At 39.9% G+C, this 24,780-nt stretch overlaps 1 protein-coding gene across 2 annotated transcripts in view; it reads left to right on the top strand.

Annotated features, from left to right (window-relative positions):
- Positions 1–23,968: 23,968 nt before the first annotated feature.
- The window catches only part of TRIM24 (tripartite motif containing 24), a 136,676-nt gene continuing 135,864 nt past the window's right edge, over positions 23,969–24,780 (top strand). For both annotated transcript variants that reach the window (XM_044679674.1, XM_044679673.1), the window contains exon 1: positions 23,969–24,362. In XM_044679674.1, the coding sequence (XP_044535609.1) occupies positions 23,969–24,362 (394 nt within the window). The remainder of the gene's footprint in view (positions 24,363–24,780) is intronic.

The raw sequence follows: 24,780 nt of genomic DNA, 5'->3' as shown, positions 1-24,780 counted from the left end.
GAGGTGAGGGGAAATTTAAACAGAAAATTGAATATTTTTGATTGATATTAAAAATCATATGATGACTCATGTTATAAAAAAGTAAGTAATCCGAGTGGGTCTTGAAGGCAATTTGGGTGTGAGGAAGGATAAAGAGGATATACATGATTATAAGGTGATTGGAGGAGGAATGAAGGTACGGGAAGTTATATAGGAGATAAGGGAAATGGGGTATGTAGGTGAGGGCAGCTCAAACAGGTTTATTCACAGAGGCTAGAGACAGAGGATATTGGGGAAGATAAGCTGAACCCTTTGAGGCAAAGAAAGGTATCTCTATAGGTACAAAGGAGTTGGGCCAGTCAGAAATGTTTTAACTCAGGCTGGAGTGCTTCTCTAGTCATTTTCCAAAGTTCCTTGAGGGAGGAGTCGAAGGGGCTCCTCCTTGCTAGAGAAACTGTTAGTAGAAGGAAGTCTCGGGTAACCACTTCCTGCCAAGATGAATGCCTGCAGTTCCCTCAAGAAAATAAAAGAAAATGATTCCTTCCCTTTCAGCCCTTGTCTTAATTTTGACACAATGATTCACCAGAGGGTTTGAATAGGTAACAAGGGGATTTATTAATACCAGGGTCAGTCAGAAGGGGAGAGGGGTTTAGGGTTTTCTAATTGCTGCTAGGGAGAGGGGTGATGTCAGGGAAGGGTCACAGGAGAGGTTTAGACTGAGAGAGCCTGCTCTCCCAGTCAGGAAGATTTGACTGCCTTTTAAGTAAAGTCTTTATCAAATCACTAAAACTAGGGGTAACTTATTTGAGGATACTCTACTTGTCTATAGAAACAAAACCCACAATGTCCGATCACCCAACCCTCCCTTCCACCCAAAGCCCAAAAGAAATTCAGGGGAAGGGGAGGGATGTAGATGGAGAGATCAGGGAGAGGTCCAGAGAAATGAGATAGGTCTAAATTTCCCCAAGACAAGATAAGCACAGGCCAAGGCCGAAGCAATTAGGTCAAAGCCAAGCCGAAAGGCCTAAGCCAACAGGCTAAGCCAAAGCAAAAGCCTCCAGCCACAGCAAAAGTCAGAAGGCAAAAGCCCCGTCAGTTGGAATTTCACCTCTATTTATAGCTTTAATTTCTAACTGACTTTCTGAAGATTCTAAGACTTCTAACTGACTTTTTGTGACCGTTAGAAATTATAGAAGCAAAAGGTTTCTGTTAGTTACCTTGCATTACAATCATTAAAATAAATTTTTCTTGGACTACACCCAGTGAAATTTCTTGGACAGAGGAGTGAGATCTTCATGTAGGTATTTTAGGAAGTTTATTTTAACAATTATATGAAGGATAAATTAGAGAAGGGGTAGAGATTGAAAACTGAGTAAGCAATTAGAGGCTATTATAATATTCCAGGTAAAAGTTTATTGTTAGGAGAGGTTCTGAAGTCAGAACACTCTTAGGTCAGGTTTGTTGTTGGAAATGAAAAGAGGCATTTGTAAGTCACTGAACAAAGGAAATTTACTGTGTTCAAACATATCAAGGATACAGTGGCACCTAGCTTTTGTAGATAGGATTCCTTTCTTCTATCTCCATCTGGAAAAGCATCTGGTCAGCACATAATCAGGATAGAGTGACTCATTTGGTCTTAGGTGGCGACCAAGTCTGGTAGTATGGACCTTTCATATCCCTAGAATAGGACGCTGCATCAAGGAAGCTGGTGCCAATCAGGTTCAGAGGAACCAATCAGAGGAAGTCAGACAAGTCAAGGATGCCATGTCAAAAAAACACAAAAACAAACTCCCTGTTCCTATCACATACCATCTCTTGGTGTCAAGGCCCTAATGATTTATTAAGGAATCTTCTACCATGATTAGACAATCCTCCTATCATGGATAGTATTAAGGGACAGAAAAAAAATAAAAACAAGAATTAAACAAGACCAAAATAAAAATGTAAAGGCAGATAAAAGCCAGAAATCCTAAGTCTTTCCCCAATCAGAAAGGCTAAATCTCAAAGTCTCACCATCTGGCCCATATGTGTGATGACACATCTCTATAGTTCACAAGGAGTATCCTAGTGAAACATGGCTATAATAAGTCAGAGCAGCACCAAAAACATAGCACCTCCACTGTACTTGAAGATTTCTTTTCCTAACATGAGATGGTGATGAGCAGGGGCAGCTCCAGGAATATTAGGACCTTTGTATGGACACTTCTAGCACAGTCAATAATGTTTCCTGCATCAGGGTTATCATCTGTAGTAAAGTAGCAGATTAGTGACTTCATTCTCAGATGTAGAATTGCTAAAAAATCCTTTCTTCTTCTTGCAATAAAGATTAAGGAAAGCCCTTCATCATTCATTCTTCAATATTCTTTGTCCAGGGAGGCCATTGAAAGTATTATATATATTATCAACTCTCTGAAGGATCAAGGTATTATTGTTCCATGTAAATCCCCTTGTAGCACTCCATTAAGAAATCTATGCCAGGCCCTGATGGTGAACATGTTTATCACTTTGAATAAGATTTATGCATCATTAATACTTATACCCAGATACCTGATAGTTCCCAACTTTGCTACCATTATTTCCTAGATTTCCTGTGAAATATTGTTTCACTGTGAAAGATCTTTGCTCAATTTTTTAAGCATCCTCATTCACCCAGATACTCAGGATCTTTGCCTTCATCTGGAAGAACACACAATGTATAAGGATTTGTTTGCCTCAAGGATATGTAGAAAACCATATCCTATTTTCCCAAAGCCTACAGCAAGATCTCATCACTTCTAAGGGCTTACTTTTAGTTCAATATATTGATGACCTCTTGCTAGTGTAAGAGGGGAAATTATATATATATATAACTTTATATAAAAAATATATATATAGAAATATATATATAAGGTGTGGTCAAGTCAGGAAGGCTTTTATGGAAGTTTATTTACAATTCGGAAGCATTTACAATTTATTTACAATTAGGAAGCATGAAGGTAGGGAAATAGAGAGAGAGAGACTCTGGTCTGGACCAGCAGAGGTCCAGACCGGGTGAGGGTTTAGAGGTTAATTAAACAAGGCTACTAGCCAAAAGGCCTTTAGCAATTAGAGAGGCAAGAGAGGTCTCCTTGAGGGTAGAGCCTCCAGAAACGCCTCTGTCCACCTCTAATTTCAAGTGGACAAATGGCACCCTCAACACTGTTTTGGACTGCCCAAAGGGCAGTCCCTTGTTCTTGATTTGTTACTTATTGTCACATGTGGGTCACAGATCTCCCCTCTATAAATATGAAAAATGATAAAGGCTGCTATAAATATAAAAATTAGTATTTTAATTAAAGCCATGCTGATAGATAAAGTTATTAGACCATGCGCTTGTAAGCATTCAAAACTTGCCGCCTAGCCATAATTGTCTCCTGTCTCCTCCCGAGTCTGCTGGCCAAGAGAGAGCCACTCCCTCCTAACCCAGGAGATTATAAACTCTTCCCTGCGTTGAGACGTAGGTGTCCCCACACCCAAAGAACCGGAACCGGAAACCCGTTGGACCCTGGGATATGTAGTTTGATACATTTCCCAAATTTCACTTTTACAATTCCCCGTGAGGTCCGGCAAAAAAAAGGTTAGTCCTTTTTCTTCGCTGGACCTGTAAAAATAGACAACTTCTAAAATTTCCAGGAATTTGGGGATAAAAGAAATAGATGAACAAATGGTTAAAATTAGCCGCATTGACAAAAAACCAATTTGGGGGCAGTCCCCTATTGGTATAACAGTGTACAATTAAAACAATATATACAATTCAATTTCCACTCCCCATAGTTCAATCAACTGCACCCCAAAGTTCAAATTTGGTCTTCATGGTACAGTGAAGGCTTTTTAGACATCTTCATGGTGTCTTCACCAAACAAGTTCGTCGTCTGGATTCTGGGGAGATGATAGGATCCTTATCCTCAAAAGAATTTAAACTTTACATTATAGATTACAAAACATACATTTTCTTCTAAGATTTATACAATTCCCCATGAAATTACTCCTAAAAGAGTTAAATATACATATATTTTTACATTATCGAATTTTAAAAAACTTAACAGATATCCCCGTGAGGTAAATCTTAAACACACCTTTTTTTCTAAAAAAGGGTACCTCAGGTCAGCTAAGGATGGCAAAATGCAAAGAATAAAATTCAAGAAAAAAGAAGAAAAAAATTAACTCGTGAATGAAATGTAAAATGTGCAAAAAATCTGGGGAAAATAAACTTAGACCTTTGAATGAAGTTCTAATTAAAGTGAATTCAGCAGTGTGCAATTACCCATTCGGGGCCAGGACTAAAGGAAAATGTCTCTCTGATCTGACTTATCAGCTTTTCAGGGAACTGAGCCAAATAAATAACCAATCTTAGGTGCTTTCTAGGAATCTAAGTCGAGGGGACCCACGTCCTCTAAAGTTTTAGAAAAGACTGGGACTCCAGGACTCAAACCCCAATTTCCAAGCCCGAAAGTATTGGCATAGAACTGCTACAATTTTGCAGATTTTAGTCAGTCAAGTCTCTGACCATGTGCTTTCTTTAGCACTATTAACAACTTTCATATTCCCTTCTGGAATCAAAGAGACATTTAAATCACAGTCCTATAGGCTCAGGTATTTGCTGTAGAATCAGAAAAAGGATAAATAATGATTATATATGTACTTCCAGTACAAGATGAGAAAAGGAAAAAATCAATTGCTCTCATTAAAAAAGTTTTTTTAAAAATCAAAAATATATATATAGCTTAGAACTAGAAGGGTTATGTTACCCAAAAATGAGATTCTCTGTGAGAGAAAGTGGGTTTCACAAAATAGCAGATTCACAATGCACATTCAAATAGAGTACCATTATTTCCAATAGCACATTTTAAAACAATAAACAGTGATGTTTAAAATCATTTACTTGTTACAACTTTTAAATCTTGGCTAAGAGTTTCTCAACAAACCCTGTTATTGCTTCCATAGCAAAATGTGATATTTAAAAAAAGGAAACCTTCTGGTATAATCATCCTCAGATAAGAATATACAGGAGCTCCTTGGCTTCCTGTTTTAAAAAAATTCCTGGTTAGGAAATGCTTCTACCCATTTAAGGCAATAATTTCTTTTTTAATAAAATATATAAAAGGCTTATCCTTTAAGACAACAATTCTTAAGGATTTAAAGTAAAAGTTAAAAAATACCTCTTGTAAAATTACAAGGTAATATTCAAAGCATGGAAACTTTCAAGGTTCTTTGCAATTACCAAGACAGAGTAAAATTTAAAAGACATGTGCTCTATAAATCCAGTAGTATCAGATCAACAAGCTGGTCAAAACCTCTTACCAGTTCTAATAGATTTTTCTCATTATTTGGGAGTTACAATAAAATCATAACAGAATTAATCTAGCAGCCACAAACTACATTAACTTAAAATGATTCAGTGTAACAGGAAAATCAACGAAATAAGCAAGATTAATTTACAAAACACTAGCAAAATACAGTAAGATACAGTCTTTTTAAAACAGAAATAAAACTCATTCAGTTCCGAGGTTTAAAAGTTCACCCCTTGTTCAATTTAAGGTTCTTCTAATTGAGTTCTGCTGAGTTTAAGGAGTTTTTTAAAGTTCAAAGTTCTGAGTAGGTATGGGGGTGAATATTTCTTCCCCTGAGTTCAGTTTTTAATCACAAGCAAGTCTGAATAGGCCATTCGGCCCCATTAAGGGTAAACACTAGTTCCACGTGGGGTCGGGTCGTTGGGCTCGGGGTTAGTGGAGAAAAGCTCAGGAAAATACCCACGTGTAGAGTCTGTGTGGGTTGCCTAAATTAGGTCTTTAGAGAAACACTTGGAAGGCTAGAATGCAGGCCATTACCAAGCCAAGAGAGGGGGTAGCGGGGACAATACCAAATCCTAAGGAGCAGTGGCGGAAGTCTCCGACGATCTCTGCAAAAGCATCAGGTCATCGATGTTGGGGCTCGGGGTTCTGGAACTAGCAAGATTAGCAGTCAGGATCGGAGATCACCGGGACTGGAACGCTGGCAGGCTTGTAGTCGGGAAGCGGTAGGAATGGAGATCAACGGCAGAGACACACTGGCTGGGCTCCGGCATTTTAGTTTAAAGCCAAAAGCCCGAATCGGCTGGCCTGACCTCCCTCCCAAGGTGGTTTGGGCTGGACTGGCTGGCTGAGTCCCACCTGAGGCAAAAGCATGGCAAGGAAAGCCACTTTCCTTTTTTAAAAAAGTGCTCAAAAGAGCTGAGCAAGAAGGCCAAAAAGCAGGCATGGCTATCCTTTCTGAAAGGCTATCTGGAAAATTGAGAATTCGATTTCCAAACTTCATAAGGTTGCCATAATTATTAATATGAAAAATAATAAAGGCTGGTATAAATATATATATATTAGTATTTTAATTAAAGCCATGCTGATAGATAAAGTTATTAGACCACGCGCTTGTAAGCATTCAAAACTTGCCGCGTAGCCATAATTGTCTCCTGTCTCCTCCCGAGTCTGCTGGCCAAGAGAGAGCCACTCCCTCCTAACCCAGGAGATTATAAACTCTTCCCTGCGTTGAGACGTAGGTGTCCCCACGCCCAAAGAACCGGAACTGGAAACCCGTTGGACCCTGGGAAATGTAGTTTGATACATTTCCCAAATTTCACTTTTACACCTCCCCACTCAGGGAGGTGGGATGACATTATCTCTGATGGCTAGAGTTTTAACTATGAATGGGGGTGAGCTAATTCCATTTACACACTAGAAACACCTAGTGATGAAGTTTGTCAAAAGAACAGCTGTTACTTTTTTCTTCAATTCCATCAAAGGGGCCACAAAATCTCTAAAACAAAAATTCTGTGGTGATTTCCAGGTAGAGTATCTTGGTTTCATTTTATCTGGTCATATCTACTTTGTTTCCCTTAAGCATGTGTAGTCCTAACAGAAGCTGTCTGTTTCCACAAACAAAAGACAACTGCGTGCCATCCTCAGAGCATCCAGATATTGTCAACAGTGGATTCCATTCTTTAGTGAAATCACTAAACCCCTGATATCTCTACATAAAGACCTTGTTCCAGAATCTTTGCAACTTGACCAACACCTCTCTGCCCATCCAGATCTCAAAAAGGTCTTGTTGGCCCCTGCACTGGGACTTCTAGATTACATTAAACCCTTCCCTCTCTTTGCACATGAATGAAAGGGGGTTGCTTCTGGTGTCTGGTCTGAAAGATTCGGGCCTGCTTCACTTCCAAGGGTTCATTATTCTGCTTAACTGACTGCTGTAGCTGCCACTTCTCTTTTTGTGGAGAAAGATAATAATAGGTTCTAGGTCCCCCCTAGAATGGCATAATGCCCCCACGAGTTTAAGATCTTTTTACTTCATCATTGAACTCGGGCCTTTTCTTACCAAAGACTTGTGTACCTTGCTGGGTAAAGAGAATGTTTTCCTTAGTCCTCCCACATTGCCTCTCATTTACCAGTCTCAAAGGAGGCACTGCATGATTGTGCATCTATAATGGAAATGGCTGAAAAAAGCCACAATAATCTGGCATACCCTTGCAAAATATTATGTTTTGTATACCAGTGGGTCTTCTTTATGAGCAATGGTTTTCAATATACTGTCACTGATTGGTCGCTGACCATGATACTATTTGGACAGCCTCTCTGCTAACTAACCTAAGTGCCCCAGCTGCTGAGCTTGTGGCCCTCACGTAGGCATGTCACTTTACCAAATGAAAAAGTGCCATAATCCACACTAATTTTTGATGTCTGTTTTGTGGTTGGGATGTTTTGGAAGCAAAGTTTTTTCGTTTTGGTATTTTTAAAAAACTTCTGCTGACAAGATTATTACAAATGTAGAACTCACTAAAGATTTTGTATCCATTTGGAGGCTTTCTAGTGCCCTAGACATTGTTCTTTGTTCTGTCCACAGCAACAGAACCAATCCTTATTCATTAGGTAACAGTTGTACTGAAACCACTGCTAAACTTGCTGCCCTAAAGGGACCTATGCATGTTTTTCCTTTCTCTCCATCTGATGAAAATTACTTTCTCTTCTCCCTACAATGATTCTGAAACCACAAAATAGAAAAGTTTTTTAAGCTAAATAGATTGCTGGGGTCTGGATGACTGTGGAAGACAAAGCACTCCTCTTTTGGACTTTCTATCACCAAGTATGTCTATTTGTTCATAAATGGGGACATTTTGGTAAACAAGAGATTGTGAACTCAGCGGGGTTTGGGTTGCCCCAGGCATTACCCACTAGTGGCCTATATATGTGCCTCTTATCTCACTTGTTAAACATTTAATAAGTATGCTTTCCCTGCCATTGCTTACAGTGGGCATCCCTTAACATATATATCTTTTGAGCATTTGCAAATTGATTTCATTTATATGCCTGTTTGGTCATTTTAAGTCTGCTAGTTATTGTTGACCAACTTACTTCAATGAATGTAGACTTTCCTGGCTCTTGGTCAAAGGTTTTGTTGCAAAAGTTCTCCAAAAAGAGATTGTTCCCCTCTTCCACCCACTGGCCTGCATTGATTCTGATAGAGGCACCCACTTACTGATTATATCATATCCCAGATTTACTCAAAATTTTCATAAATCTTACCTATGAACAAGGAATTTATAGCCATGATTGGCAACATGTATGCTGAAACCCACCTAAACTGTCCTGATGTTCTTTCTCTGACTTTATTCTAGTTATACAGCAGACCAAAATGGGAATTACACATATTTACTTTTTAAAACTTTGCTTTCTGATGGAGAAGGTACATAGACCTATCTAATCTGTACCAAATACCAAATTATCCTCCAAAAAACTGATATAATACCTCCAAAGGAATTCTGGAACAGCATAACTCACAAAAAGACAAGGTGAAATAAATTTTCAGCACAAAATCTAGTATACTAGGGTGTTAGTAGAGCACAAAGTAGCATGCCAGGATGGGCCCCACCATGGCAACAGGCTTGGGGGCAGCTAAATCATCAGCAAAGACTTCTGGAGCTCTTAGCCACAGTTAGTAAGGGGTATAGGGGTCAGACAATTCCTCAGAAGAAAATTATAGGTATCTCTTTGCTGGTTCTGGGTACAAAACTCTTGTTGAATTGCCCATACACAGTACCAGATTGCAGTCCTGGGGCATGATCTCAGAGTGAGGAGGAGCACTAGCACACACAAGTTCTTGTAGCCACAGGGAAACAGGGGACCTCGGTCACAGTTCCAAGGCAGAAAAGAGTGTTTGTGGTTACTTACAGACTAGAGCACAGTCTTACATTATACCATTCTGGAAGATCAGAAAACTCTTTCTCAAGGCAACTATATATACATATATATATATATGCTCCCTTCACCACAGATACAGAGCTCAACATTGAAGCTGTTGGGGTTTTTTTAATTAAAAGAAAAAGACTGGAAAATGAGGAAACAATAAAAAAATAAATTTGATATAGAAAGATATTTTGGTGAAAGAGAAGACTAAAACATAAACTAAGAAGACAATAAAGTAAATACTGCTGTATCCAAAGTCTCTAAGAAAAATACGAATTGCTTTCTGTAAGGGGTAAAAAGGGGTTTTATTTGGGTGAATATTAAAAGATTTGGTTGCCAGGGAATTGAATAATTATCAATCCCCAATTAAAGAATAAACTCAAGTCAAAATGACTTTTATGGAAGTTTATTTACAAATGAGAAGAGGAAAATAAGAAAATCAGAGAGAGGATAGGATAGGATACGTAATCTAAGACATAAGTAATTTGCTCCGGCCTCCTTGTTCAACCCAGGCAGATCTAATTAACCCTCGTTGGAGGAAGCTCAGCCTTGAGCCCAAGGCCAGAGGGCCGGAGATGAATGAAGCAGAAGCTTCAGTCACAGAGTCTCTTTTGAAAGAGCAGTTTCTCTAGAGAAGTCCAGGAAGATTTAGTCTTTATACTCACCACGTGTAATTCCAAAGGAGAGATTAACAGCAGTCTCACCTAGTCCATGGTCTAAGCCAGCAGTAGGAGCTCCTCCAGGTCCTAGTCACCCACCACAAGAAGAAGCAATCAGCTAAGAGAGGGAGCCCCGGAAGTTCTTTCAATTTATCCAGGCCATTTCTTTAGTCATTTCTTATGCCTTTCTCTTAGTTTACGTGTCCAATCCCAGCAGACACTTTTCTTAGGACTGCCTAGGGGGAAGTCAGTCAATTCTGATTCATCACCCATTCTTGCACACGTGGGTCACAGACCTCCCTACTTGAGAGTTAAGTGAAATTGTTTATACTTTTGGTGATTAGATTTAAGAATGGGCAGGGTAGACTTAATCTCATTATCACATTTCAAACCTAATAAGAATTAATAAAGGAACTCAAAAATGATTTAAAAAATCAAATAAGAGAGGTATGAGAAAAACTGGGAAAAGAAAAGAGTGTTATAAGAAAATTATGAAAAAAGAATCAACAGCTTGGTAAAGGAGGCACAAAAAATACTGAAGAAATTAATAGCTTAAAAAACAGTATAGGCCAATTGCTAAAAGAGGCACAAAAATCCAATGAAGAAAAGAACTTTTTAAAGGAAAAAATGGTCAGATGAACAAAGATATAAAAAATGCACTGGAGAGAAAAGGCAGAATTGGCCCTAGGGAAAAGGAAGTAAAAAATTCACTAATTGTACTAAGATTGTATTATATCATTACTAACCATCATCCATGTAAAAATATTATTAATCCCTTAGCCTATACCACTTTCTCTAAAATACTAGATCAATAAACCTTGCCTCTGATTGCTACCAACTTCATTGGCCCTCCTGCCACGTTTCATCCTTCTCCCCATGACTCATTCTCCTCACCCTTTTGGGACCTCCAAATGTCTGTCAGTCACTTGACAAAAACAAAACTCAAGAGAAGCATAAAAAAAGTAAACAAGAAAGAGAAATCAAAAGGCATTCAGTAAGATTAAACTGTTTAGATACGTACATGGGAAGATGATTCTTGTAACTCTTATGAACTTTATCCTTAGCAGGGTAGTTAGGAGTCTACATAGGGTATAAGTTGAACAGAAAGGGATGGTGTTTTAAAAATAATAAAATCAAGGCATAAGAAAGAGAAAAACATTGGGAAGAAAGGGAAGGGAAAATTAGAGGAGTAAATTTCCACACATAAAAAAGGCATAAAAGAGCTTTTACAGTGTAGGGGAAGATGGCGGTGGTGGGGAGGAGAACATGTGAACCTTACTCTCATTGGAATTAGTTCAATGAGGGAAGAACATACATAATTAATTGGGTATAGAAATCTATCTAGTAATAGAAAGGGAAGGGGATAAAAGATGTTGGGCCTATAACAAAGAGGGCAAATTAGTGGTCAGAAACTAAACAAGGGGAAATAGGATAGGGAATAATATACAGTAAACATAATGGTGCAAAAATTTTTTACAAGTCTTTCAATAAAGGTCTCAAAAAAAATGTTGCTTTTTGGAAAGCTTCTCCCCAATCCAAGACCTTTTCCCACAGTACACACATGTCTTTAAGAGGAGATACCTCTGTTGCTTTTTGTGTATAGGAACTACAAAACCAAATTGCAAGAACTTCCCATCCTAGAAGCAGCAATAAAGGCTGGACCATTGGACTTTTCACTCCACAATTTTGATCTTAGAGATTAGGTCTACATCAAGAATTTCCAGTGGATCAAGAGGACCCAGTCATCTTAGGAAGACCCAGTCTAGGTGCTCCTAACCCCTTCAAAGCAATTAAGACTGAGAGAAAGGACTCTTGTATACATTGTTCCCAAGTGGAACGTGCCCCCCCTCCAACCCACAACTGTTTCATAATGTTTTTATTTTGTTTGGTTTGTGCTATTCCATTTCTGGCTTTTCCCACCCCATCTATTCCTATCAGGATGACTGAAGGAGACAATGCTATCAGCAATCTTCATGGTGGGGTAAATCATGTTTTATAACACCTTAAAGTTTCCTAGTTTCATGAGTGTTGGGCTTATCGTCATAAACATCAGGGGACAGAACTTCACATTACAGAGACTAAAATCATTCCACAACCCACCATGACTGTTGAAAGCAATTTATTTATCTCCAGAGAGCCTAGTTTGTGGGCCCCCTTTCTCTTTTTATGCTAGCTAAATGCTGAATTCTAAATCACCCAGAGATTTAGAAAATAATAGATTCCTTATACAGTTTAATAATTTTACCACAGTTTATAAGAATTGGAGTATCATACTACCTGTATTGACTTATATTTCTGATATGTGTTAATCAGAAGGAAGATATTAATACCACTTTGGGTCTCAGTGATATAAGGAATTACATTTGAACTGTCCAGATCCACAATGTCATTAAATGGGATTCTTTTCTGTGTGCCTCTACACTGGTATAAGTGCTACTTCCAAAAATAAAACCACTTGAAATTGTTTTTTCTTGGTAATTTGAAATTTAATGGCACTACAACTAGTAAATTTAATAATAAACTTTGGTCCACTGGTTATCACCCTACTAAAAACCCCTTTGGGGTGGTTAGACCCAGTTATACTATCTCCAAAATGTCTATCTGATCCATCTGAAGCCCTTTGGGGACTGGTGACTTCTGGACAGTTCTTTATCTGTACACCTTATTTCTCCCTTCCCTTGACTGGTTTGGGACATGTGGGAATGACTATTCGCCTTCTAGTATCAGTCTTTAATCATACCATAGTACTAGTAAAAAAACAAACAAATTACAAGAAACCTTGGGACATTCTGGTTTAAATATCAAAAAGGAAATGTGGTTACAATCCCAAACCCTATAAAACAATATGGAAAGGGAATGAAGTTTCTCTGGTTCCTATTTCCATATATTGTAGTCTCTGCATTGGAGCAGGCTCCTGGGAACCTCTCAACTTGAAACTGAGAAACATATCCGTGTAACAAGTCCCTCTCCTCCTCCCAAATCAAGGTAGGTTTTTTTTAGCAGAAATGGTCTTACAGAATCACATATTTTCTTTAGACCTTATTACAGCAATATGAGGGACCCGTGCTATGATCAACCAAAGTTGTTGTTCCTCCATTAATTTATTAGGGAAAATTGTGGCTGAAGGCTGAAGGCAAACCTTCAGCAAATCCAATAAATTATAGCAAAAACACAACTGTCTATCCCAGGTGACCCTTGTTGATTCCTTCTTGTTGGTTCACATAGCTACAGAGAAATGGCCTGATAGCCACACTTGGTAAATGGGCCTTTATTGCTCTCTGTTTAATAATTCTTTTTAGACTGTTTTAATTGGTGCATTAACGTCTGCTCCAAGTTATTCCCAGAGAGGCTTATGTTAGTGTAATCTGCTGACCATGACCATATTAAAAACCTTATATAATTGGCTTATACATAGAGATCCCCATGGATCAAAGGGGGGAATTGAGAGAATCAAACTGACACCATTATGTATCATTGCTAGCACTTTGTACAACTTTTAAAAAGAATATATAAATATGAGTTAATCAATGAGAATGTGGATGTCCAAGGGCATCTCGTATGATGATATATGCCTGCTAAATCTGCTCTCCTACTCTTAAAGTCTATTTCCCTATTATAAGCTGCTTAACTGAAGAATCATTTTTCTGAGTTAAATTTAGTTTTCTTGTGAGTGACATGATTTTGGAAATCATCTATTATTGTACATAATGCAGGTGGATACAACTAATCAAGTCCCTAAACTCAGGAAAGTCCCTAAATATAAAAATAGTAACTGTATTATAAGCACTTTTATAAATCTCTCCTCAGGGTTCTTGTGCCCTCCGAGGGGTCCCTGGACCCCATTTGTTCTCCCTTGCCAATAAATTGCATAACTTGAACTTTGTTTCCTTAATTAAACTATTTGCAACACTAGCCCACAAATATAAGGTTGTGTTGTGAGGATCCATAGCTAAAATCTGAAACCATTCAGGGGTGTGTGTGTGTGTGTGTGTGTGTGTGTGTGTGTGTGTGTGTGTACCCAAGAGCTAATGTACCAAAGACTCCTTCAGTTTCTGTTTCTATTTTGTAATTACCTCAGCTCTTTGGTGGAAAGGGTCAGCCTACTTCCTCAGGTAGGAGACTCATCAAAGTCCTTTTGAGGGGAGCAGTGATAGGGTAACCCTGGAACTTTCCTACAACTGGTAGGAATTCCCTAGACTCTGTCCTAAGCCTGTTTTCCTCTAGTCTCCTTGTTTATATCTCCAGAGGAACTGGGACTCCTGGGTCAGAGACCATAGGAAAGTGGGTTCCTGGTTGGGACTCAGTGGTCCCCACCTGCATCAGGAAAAATATCATCATTTACATAGCCACTAGCTCCATGAGCTGCCTCTGCTTTCACTACACAATCCCTTAATGTTAAGAGCTCTGTTTCTAGTTTCTGAATTTGTTGACTCAGTTTACTTTTAGTTTGATGATGCTGGCAGTTCTACTTCAAAAGCCCAGTCAACAACATCTAGGGAATGATGGCTTTACTATTACTCCCTTTACTCTCCTGGGAAACCTGTTCTAGTAGCTAAACCTTCTGTGGGAGCTGGAGCCTGTTGCTAGTCCTATAAAGAAGACCCTGGTAATAGGGAGCCAAGCAATCCTGCCATCTGATAAGATGACTTTCCTCTTTGGTATTTGTAAGGCTCTTGCCCCAAGTGTAAGGGGCAGAATGTAAAGGGTTAAGATTAAAAGGGTTGGACTAAATTTATCAGAGTGTGGTTGCCAGGAATGAGCCAGAGGGCCTAAGAGTCAATTAACAAGGGTTTTAGCCATGAGGCCTCCTCCCAGAGTAGGGGCCCCTCCAGAGGCTAGTGCCTCTCAGGACAAACCAAGGAAGGGAGTCAGTCTTTTTCACTCACCCACATGGTAGTCCTAATAGAAAGCAGTCCTCAATCGGAGCTCTTCCAGTGCCCTGTTCAAGGCAAAAGACCCCTCACAGGAAGTTCTTGCAACTTATAAAGACTATTCTTTTTGTCATTTCCTGTGCCTTCCTCCCACATTATGTGTACCAATTACAGCTAAAGCTTTGCTTAGGACTGCCCAGGGGGAAATCAGTCGATTCTGATTCGTCACTTATTATAGCACATGTGGGTCACAGACCTCCCCCACTGAAGGATAAGTGGGGTGTATACACTTTTTGTGATTAAATCTAAAAAATGGGCAGGGGAGAGTTAATCTCATCTTCACACAAGTTAATCCTGATGTGAACCAAAGGACCAATTCTGCTCTTGTCCCGGCCTGCCAAGACTACCAAATATTGTAGATGGGGTGTTAAAACCAACACAACTCAATTCAGATTCAACACTGGATGAAATGAAATATTCATGAGTTATTGAACAAAGGAGTTTTACCATGTTCAAAGACAGTGAAGACACATTTAGCTTCTTTGGACTTTGACCCCACCTTTTTTCATCTTCATCTGGTCAATATGTCATTATGTGGTCTTAGATTACTACCAATTCTGAAAGGCTTGGACTACACACATTTGGGACCTTTTATGCTCCCAGTCCAGAAAGCTGTTACATAGAAGCTAGAGCAAATCAGATTGCCTGAGGGAAGACAAGGGATGTTGAGTGAAGAAAACAGTCCTATCACAGAGGTTATAAACTAGGATAGTAACCATGTAAATGGAGCTAAGGGGATGGATACAGATATATGTTGTAGAATGAGAAACTGATAACACTTAAATGTGAGTAGGGTAAAGGAGCATGGAAAGGTGAGAGAAAGAGAATAAAAGACAATTTAGTGTCATAAACTGCAGAAAGAGGATAAGGGGTTAGACACTAAAAAAGGCTTTAGGATTTGATTAGGTTGAAAGAGCAATTTCAGTTTGCATGTAGTTGAAAAGTAAGTAAGAATTGAGGAAACTAGTATAATCATGCATAGATGGCTTTTTCTAGGAATTTGGCAGGGGGAAAATAGGAACCATAATCATTTTGTGACATCTCTGATAGACTAACAATATAGAAATCCCTCAACTACCTGGAGGGTCTAATAAATAGAAATTAAGGAGAATAGACACATTTATGTGAATGTGAATATCTCAACATTTAAAAAGTTATAAATACTTTTACTTAAATAAGAAATCCAGCAATTATGCCTAAAAAAACTTTAATGCCTGTAAAAACATTTGATCTTTTCCCGGTGGTTTCCTGTCTCTGGGTAGAAAATGTTTTCTTATAGCAAATCTTGCTATTTGCATCAAAAATACGCCCCTTGAACAATCCCCTTCTTTCTCTCCTACTGCCTCTCTTATGAAAAGCTTTACTTATCCATCCTAAGAATGATGCTGATTGACTATGTAGACCAAGAGGACCAAAAAGGTTATACGATACATTTCTTTGCTTTCAGTTTGGCCTCCTATCTTTGATCCACAATCATTGGACCTCACTGATAAGTCCACCTCTCCTAAGGGGCCTCATACTTCTAAGTCAGGAGAATTCTCCTAACACAGTGAAAGAGATGAGATATTGGATAACAGCAAGTAAAGTGAAAGAGATGAGATATTGGATAAAGCAAGTAAAGCTTTTAAAAAACTTATATTTTTTGCCTTTTGTTTTTTATTTTATTTTTTTATTTTCTGAATATACACATTCAATTTCTGAATATACACATGTGCCCTTCTCTACAAAGTGTGCATTGCTGTAGTCATTGGGGATATTGTTTTCTTTGTTCTACTTACTTTACTGCCCTTCTTCTGCATCAGTTGACATGTCTTCCCATTTTATTTGGAATTCCTGATGTAAGGGTAGGGGGTCTATTGAAAAGAAATTACCTTTGTCAGTTAAGAATATTCCTTGATATTAATTAAAACTATATGTGAGGGGGCAGCTGGGTAGCTCAGTGGAGTGAGAGTCAGGCCTAGAGACAGGAGGTCCTAGGTTCAAACCCGGCCTCAGCCACTTCCCAGCTGTGTGACCCTGGGCAAGTCACTTGACCCCCATTGCCCACCCTTACCAATCTTCCACCTATGAGACAATACACCGAAGTACAAGGGTTAAAAAAAAACCTATATGTGAACAAGACATGGATACCCATCTCAAATCAATTAGAGAAATTTAAACTGGATAAAATTGAAACAGACTTGGACTAAAAGTCTTCCAATTGGTTGAGGAACTTGGTGATACCTTGCAAGGTCTGTATAAAACTAGGAAGTGTGAAGGTTTAAATTTTTGGGATAGGAGTTTGATTAAAAGCCAGTGCACAATTTATTAAATGCAAAAGGAAATATGGATAGGAAATCAGAAGGAGGAAAGTGAAAGTAATCTTATAATTGTTTGTAACTATACCTCAGATCCCAATCCTAACTAAATTTCTCTAAAAAACCCTAAATCTATCTGCCTCAGAGGACAGTATCTTCTGCTAGGCCAAGGCCCTTGCCTACTCTCTTACTCTATCTAATAATATAACAACTATCTATCTATCTATCTATCTATCTATCTATCTACCCAGGTTATTAATAATTAATAAGGCTATTAAGGCCTTAATTCTGGTTCTCTGTCTCCAACAAGAGAGAATGCTAACAACACACCCTTTCCCCAGGAGAGACAAACCTTTTTCAACTCTCTGCAACTGACTAACTCTCCTCAGTCCCACCCTTCCAACTGTTACCAAATGACAACCTGCACAGCAGGGAGTCTCTTACTGAAAAATATTATTGTTCCTTTTCCTCTTATATAGAAGAAAGGAGAAATTAATAAAATCTCTCTTAACATATTCCTCCCTGAGATCCATTGGAAGACTAGCCTCCTCAATGGATTTTTCAAATAAAACTATCCTATACTCTATATTATAAATAAGGAGAAGTAAAGAGAGAAAGTATAAAAAGCAAAACAATTCTTGTAACATGCATGTCTCAAATGATATACAATTCCATATATTTACAGTTATAGAAATTAGTCATAAAATTCATACTATACTCTACATAAATAAAATCTATTCTTATTATACTTTACAAAAATAAGAACCTAAAGTTATTAATTCAGATACCTTATAATTACTATACACACAAAAAATAAACAAGAACCTTCTATACACATTATATACCTGTAAAAATAAACAAGAATCTTATATATTCATTAGTAAACAAGAACCTTATATATACATTAAATACATCTAATATATCCCCCAGAGGTGAATCTAATCTCAATATATACATTTATGCATCTAATATATATTCTAATATATTATACATCTAATATACATTTATACATCTAATATATAGTCTAATATATTATAAATCTAATATATCCCCCTAAGGTGGACCTTGTTCAACAGTTATAACACTTTATTATCTTCTTATCATTTAGTTACTTTTTCTATAAAAGCATATTATATCTATAACTTTTTCTATAATCCTAAAGAAGTATTATTATTATTATAATTATTTGTACATAGAACTAATAAATCCTATAACATAATATATAACAAATAACACAAAATAACATAAATTAATAATTAATAATTAAAACATCCCATTACATTCTATTTCAAACCTTTATGTATGAGAAACCTTTATTTACCCACAAAGTTCAGTATCCTTAAAATAATGTCCATTTGTAGTAGTCCTTGTAGTAATCCAGTGTTCTTATAAATATTGTCCAATTGTCCATTTGTAGTCTTCTTCTTCTTGAATTTCAATGTCTTTAAAAACAGTGTCCAGTGGTATCTGTAGTCTTGTCCCTGATGTATGTAGCTAATAATTTTCAATGGCAGGTATCTGGAATGGACCTTCCTAGGCCAGCTGAGTTGTTCTATCCACTGAAAGTTTTTTTTATATAAATTGTATCACCTGTAAGAGTCTTTACATTTCACCTATAGTTCCTAGACCATAAAATAAAACTCTGGAAATTAGTGTTAAATACAAACATTAATGATGTTAACATTTTTGACATCACCTGGAGCAAAGAACCATGTTACAATGTGGTTCTTAGCTATCTAGGGAAGAATGGATTGGGATAAGTGGTGAAATTATATTTGGGTTTGGAAAATCAAATGTTTCACTATTTAATTCAAGAGTCCTTTCTCCCTGGGCAAACCTTCATAAAGGACCATGTGGTCCTTTGTAGTTACCTCTCTGAGTTTCCTCTCATTGAGGAGGATTTACATTTTGGCTAGTTCACGGATGTGTTCCATTAAGGATGTATTGTAACAAGTCGTTTGCCTCAGTTTGGTTACTATTTCTATTTTTCCCACAATTTCCAAAATTGTTACTTCAGAAATTGTTTCTGTTGTCATTATTATTTCTAGAATAGTTATTTTTTTCTAGAATAGTTATTCCTAAAGTTCCCACCATTATTTCTAAAATTGCTGAATATTTGATTCCAGCCTCTGCAATTTGTCATCAGGTGTTCCCTTTTTCCAGACAAGTAACACATTGGTCTCTGGTTTGTATATTCTCTTTGGGTTGCAAATTCTTGGACTGGAGTCATGGCTACTCCAAAACTTGTATTACTTTTTCCAAGTTTATCAATTTTCCCCTTTAATGCTTTTATCTCCTTTCTTACTGCTACCAAATTACTCTCATCTGCACCTTTCACTTCATGACCATTATAAACATAAATTGCCACTCTCCTTAATTCATCAAGGTCCACATTCATCCAATAGCGTAATTGGTTTTGAAATAGTCCTTAACTACTTTGCAACAGTTTATTACAAACTGCCTTCTCAGTTGTCTAATGTCTCTTCTCTTATTAAGTCAATGTCTGTGTATCTTCCTCCCAGTTCTATAAGTTCGTCCATGAACTGTGAAGGATTTTTCTCCTATCTCCTTCTTGAGCTTTCAAATTTTTTCTAGGTACCAGGTCTATCTGAAGAAGCTCTCATTGCATTAAGAACTGCCTCCCTAGCTTGGCACAATCTTGCATAATTCATTTCATCATTAACATCCCAACAAGAGTCTTTCTCAGGCCAGTGAACTGCACACTCCTCATTGGTAGGGTTGATAACTTTATCCTTTTCCTTTTTAGTTAATAACTCAGCTAGAAGATATTCAAAATCAATCCAGGTTGGATCAAATTACCTGCATATCTTCTCTAGCTTTTTTATCACAGCTATGGGATCCTCCTCAAAAGAAGGAATGCTGCATTTAAATCCCTCTATATCATGAGGGGTAAATGGTTGTGTGGTTCCCAATAGTTATGAACTCTTTCTTCTTTGGATTATAAATTGGTACTTCTCTTAAATGGAATAGGCTAGAGTTTGTATCTTCTTTCTTTTGTGTTTAATTTTTTTTTCAGCCTTGGTGGGAGAATTAGAAACAGTAGGAGAGGCAGGTTTAGTAGACTGAGCACAACTCTCATTCTGTTTGAAGATAGTTTCATTTTGATGCATTATACTTTTAGTGCTTTGAGAGATATTATCTTCAAGTTGAGCAACTTTAAAGATAGTTTCATTTTGTTGCTTTATAGGTTTAGTCATTTGAGAGACACTATCTTCAGCTTTGGAGAGTGTTTCAGTTTGGTGGACAATAGTGTTAGTCAATTTCAAGATGCAATCCTCAAGATATACAATTCTAGTCTACATTAATTTCTCAGTTGCCTCTTATTCTTAGTAAGAATTAAGCTAAATACTTCATGTTGAGAGTACCCTTGTAACAATGTGTACAGAATAAATATTCCTATAAGTGTTAATAACCAGAGACAATCCCAAACTGTGAGATTTAAAATCACAGTGAAAGTCCTAGGTATTAGGATTTCTCTGAGGTAATAAGGAACTACCTCCTTCACTATCCATACCATGATACTGAACAGCATGGTTACACTCCTATCCTTTTTCCTAATTTTGGAAAGAACAGATGATCAATAGATTAATCAAACTCCTAGCTGGCTCGTCAGGCTGTAAAGGGTTAAATTTTGGGGGTAGGAGTTTGATTAAAAGTCAGTGTGCAAGGGGCAGCTGGGTAGCTCAGTGGATTGAGAGTCAGGCCTAGAGACAGGAGGTCCTAGGTTCAAATATGGCCTCAGACACTTCCCAGCTGTGTGACCCTGGGCAAGTCATTTGACCCCCATTGCCCACCCTTACCACTCTTCCACATAGGAGCCAATACACAGAAGTTAAGGATTTTTAAAAAAAAAGCCAATGTGCAGTTTATTAAATGCAAAACAGTATATTATTAGTAAATATGGAAAGGAAATCAGAAGGAGGAGAGTGGAAGTAATCTTATAATTGTTTGTAACTGTACTCCAGATCCCAATCCTAACTAAATTTCTCTAAAAAACCCTAAATCTAACTGCCTCAGAAGGCAGTATCTTCTGCTAGGCCAAGGCCCTTGCCTACTCTCTTACTCTGACTATTTAATAATATAATAACTATCTATCTACCTATCTACCCAGGTTATTAGTAATCAATAAGGCTATTAAGGTCTTGATCCTAGTTCTCTGTCTCCAACCAGAAAGAATGCTAGCAGCACACCCTTTCCCCAGGAGATCCAGAGACAAAAAGCCCTTTGCAACTCCCCTCAGCCCCACTTGTCAACGGTTACCAACTGACAACCTGCAGGGATGGGGTGGGGGATGGGGGATGGGGGGTGGAGGATCTCTTACTGAAAAATATTATTGTTCCTTTTCCTCTTATATAGAAACCAGGAGAAATTAATTAAAAAAAAACTATTAAGAGAAGCTAGTTTAAAACTACACATTTTAGTGTCTAGTGGAGGAAAAGAGATGTTCCTTCTTCTGGGGACTTGGACTAGACCAGTAATTTCTTTGATACAGTTCCCAGTTGAGGAAATTCCCTTTACCAATGAAGGACAATACTTTCTCTGCAGCTTAATTCTAAAACACTGAGAGATTAAGTGATTTGCCAAGTCAAAATGTGTCAAAGGAAGGATTTGAACCTAGGTCTTCTAAAAGGCAGCTCTTTATCTTTCTTTGCTGTCTTACAATATGCCCAGATTCCATTCCTCTCCCTTCCCTTCCCCCATCCTTGAAAAAACCTTCTGGATGCCCAGAAGCTATTTCACCTCTTGGGTATTCAAAGAATACACAGTTTACAATCTCCATATTCTCCACTCCAATTCATTCTCAGACTCTGTCTACACTTTAAGCTGCCCTCTTCTAAAAAGTAAGCACTTTCTGGGTATAGTTTGTTTTATTTTTTAAATTTGTATCATCAGGTTGAGACTGGTGCAAAATAGGTTCTTCTAAAATGCTCATCCTTTGCTATTATTAGCCACAGGCAGGAGAAATACTTCCTCATTGCTGGGGCTCTCACTCACAAAGATTCCTACATCTTCACAATCTGGGTTTTGGTGATCTCAGCCCCTGAGGCCTGCCTGAATTCAGATTCAGAGCCTCTTCCCTAGAATATGCAGGGTCCTGCAAGTTAGATTTCTAGCAGGTGCAAAGCGCAATAAGGCTTAGTGCTATTCTTGAGAAGAGCTGGTGTCTGATACTTGTCTTTAGATTTAAATTCTGTTGGAGACTCAGAAGAATGAGCTGCCAGTATTTTTTGTAGAGAGCCTAATGGCAAATCTTTTAAAAAGATTTTGGAATTCATTGTATGTTTTGTTTTTCACAAATAGCCTGCTTCTGGACTCCCTTAAGCCAAAAATTCGTCCCTAGGATCTTATTTCTGGATTTAAAAAAATTAAAAAGCTTAACATTTTTAACTAGATAAACTTTCAACACATTGTAGGAATCCAGGCGCTTTTGAAAGTGAACCTCTCATAGTGTACAATCCCAGAAAACCATTTAAGCAAAAAGCAGCATAAAAGAGGATTGGCTGGAGCCATTCATCTACTCACTCTCTCACTCACCCAGCATTGTAAGGGTTCGTTTCAAGTTCCACCCACAATTCTTCCCACCTTTTCCATTCATTATTCTGTTTTTTTTTTCCTTTAGCAGATTGTAAAAATTCATGGACCTCCTGCCTTAAAAACATGCACACCATTACTGTATTTCCCCTAGAAAGGACTCTTTTTTTTTTTTTTTTAACCCCTCTTCCCTTACCATTCTCCCACCCTGGTCCAGACCTTTATTTCCCTTACAGCAAAGGTTCTCAACCAAAGATTCCATGTACTTTATACACATATAATTTGATCACTGTATTTCAATATGATATATATGATTAGTTTCTTCTGCACTCCTATGCATTTTACTTTATGCATCTAAATACAAGACCCTGGAGTCCTTAGGTTCTCCAGATTGTCAGAGGGGTCTGTGACACAAAAAGATTTCTCAGTTGTTTCTTTTAACACAGAGCGCAAGGAGGTCGTGCCCCACAATCTACCACGCAAAGGGCCAGAAGAGTTATCTTGGGCAGTTATTTATTAATCACTGCTCCCAGTAGGGAAGGGGTAGGGGTGGGGGGCAGATGCTCCAAGGGAAGGAGGCACCCCAAGTGCCCCCGTATCCCGGAAACGCCGCGGGGGTGCCGGAGGAATATTCAGAGTTAGATGCTAGGTGGTTGGACTCAGGGAGGGTGCAGGCCGAAGAGGGCGCCACTCGACCCGGCCAGTACAACAGAGACCTCCACCTCCTCAGCGATAGGAAACCGCCATCAACCGCTTAACCGCCGGCGGAGTTCGGCAGAGAAGAGGCGGGGCCTGCACCCTCCTCCTCCCTCCTCCTCCCGCCTCCCCGCTCCCTCTCGCGGTCCTCACTCCAGGGGCGAGCCTGGGTAGTCCCGGGCAGGCTCCACCCCCTCGCGAGAGGCGCCGGTCATTGGGCTGCGGGGCTTTTTTTGCGGTCGTCCTACTTGCGAGGAGAGGGCGGAGTCGGGGAGGAAGCCGCCTTCGGAGGGCGGGGGAGACTGGGGATCGCGGCCCGGCCGGGAGCGGAGCCGGGGGCGAGGACCCGGGCGAAGCCCGAAACCGGCGAGGGTTCCTTGAGCGCGGCGGCCCAGGGCCAAGCTTCCCGCTGCCGGAGAAGAACGGTCCCGCAGACTCCTTTCCCTCCTTCCGGCCGCGGCTTCCTCTACGCCTCCCTCCTGCTCTTCCCCGCCCCCTAGTCCGGAGGAGGAGGAGGACGGGGGCGGTGGTTGGAAGGAGGAGGAGGCGGCGGCGGGCGGAGACCGCGCTCCCCCTTTTCCCTCGGTGGCGGCAGCGGCAGTAGCGGGGGCAGGACAATGGAGGTGGCTGTGGAAAAAGCGGCCGTGGCGGCTGCTGCGGCGGCGGCGGCTGCGGCAGCGTCGGGGGCCCTGGCGGCCGCGGCCCCGAGTGGGGAGAATGAGGCCGAGAGCCGGCAGGGCCCGGACTCGGAGCGCGGCGGGGAGGCGGCCCGCCTCAACCTGTTGGACACTTGCGCCGTCTGTCACCAGAACATCCAGAGCCGGGTGCCCAAGCTGCTGCCCTGCCTGCACTCCTTCTGCCAGCGCTGCCTGCCCGCCCCCCAGCGCTACCTCATGCTGCCCGCCCCGCTCCTGGGGGCCGCCGAGACGCCCCCCCCTGCTGCCGCCGCCGCCACCGCCAACGCACCCCCTGGCTCCCCAATCTCCGCCACCCCTCCTTACAGCACCCAAGGTAAGCTAGACCCTTTCCCGCCCCAGGCGCGAGGGAGGCCCCGAGAGGGCGAGCTGAGCCGCGCCGCTAACTGGGGGAGGGGAAAAAGGGGCGGGGAGGCGGGGGACGCGAGCCTAGCTAGCGAGACTCTGCGAGTGTGAGTGTGAGTGTGAGTGTGTGTGTGTGTGTGTGTGTGTGTGTGTCTCGACCCTGCTGTCATGTCGCCTGAGGGGGGGAGCGGGAAGAGAGGAAGGGGTCTTGTGTGTGCAGGCGTGTGACATGGAGGACCCAGCGCGCTCCTGCGGTGTGTCGGTTTCTCTGCAGGCAACTTACATGGGCGCTGGTGACTTTGCGATCCCGCTGCCTCTACTGTAGATAAAAGCACCGGGGTCAGCCCCTTAATGCCTTTCTCGGCCTCTCTGGTGTGGTGATCCAGACT

This window comes from Gracilinanus agilis, chromosome 5, assembly GCF_016433145.1.
Source record: "Gracilinanus agilis isolate LMUSP501 chromosome 5, AgileGrace, whole genome shotgun sequence".
NCBI lineage: Eukaryota > Metazoa > Chordata > Mammalia > Didelphimorphia > Didelphidae > Gracilinanus > Gracilinanus agilis.
The sequence above is the reverse complement of the archived record's forward strand: the minus strand, read 5'-3'. Positions and strand labels throughout refer to the sequence as shown.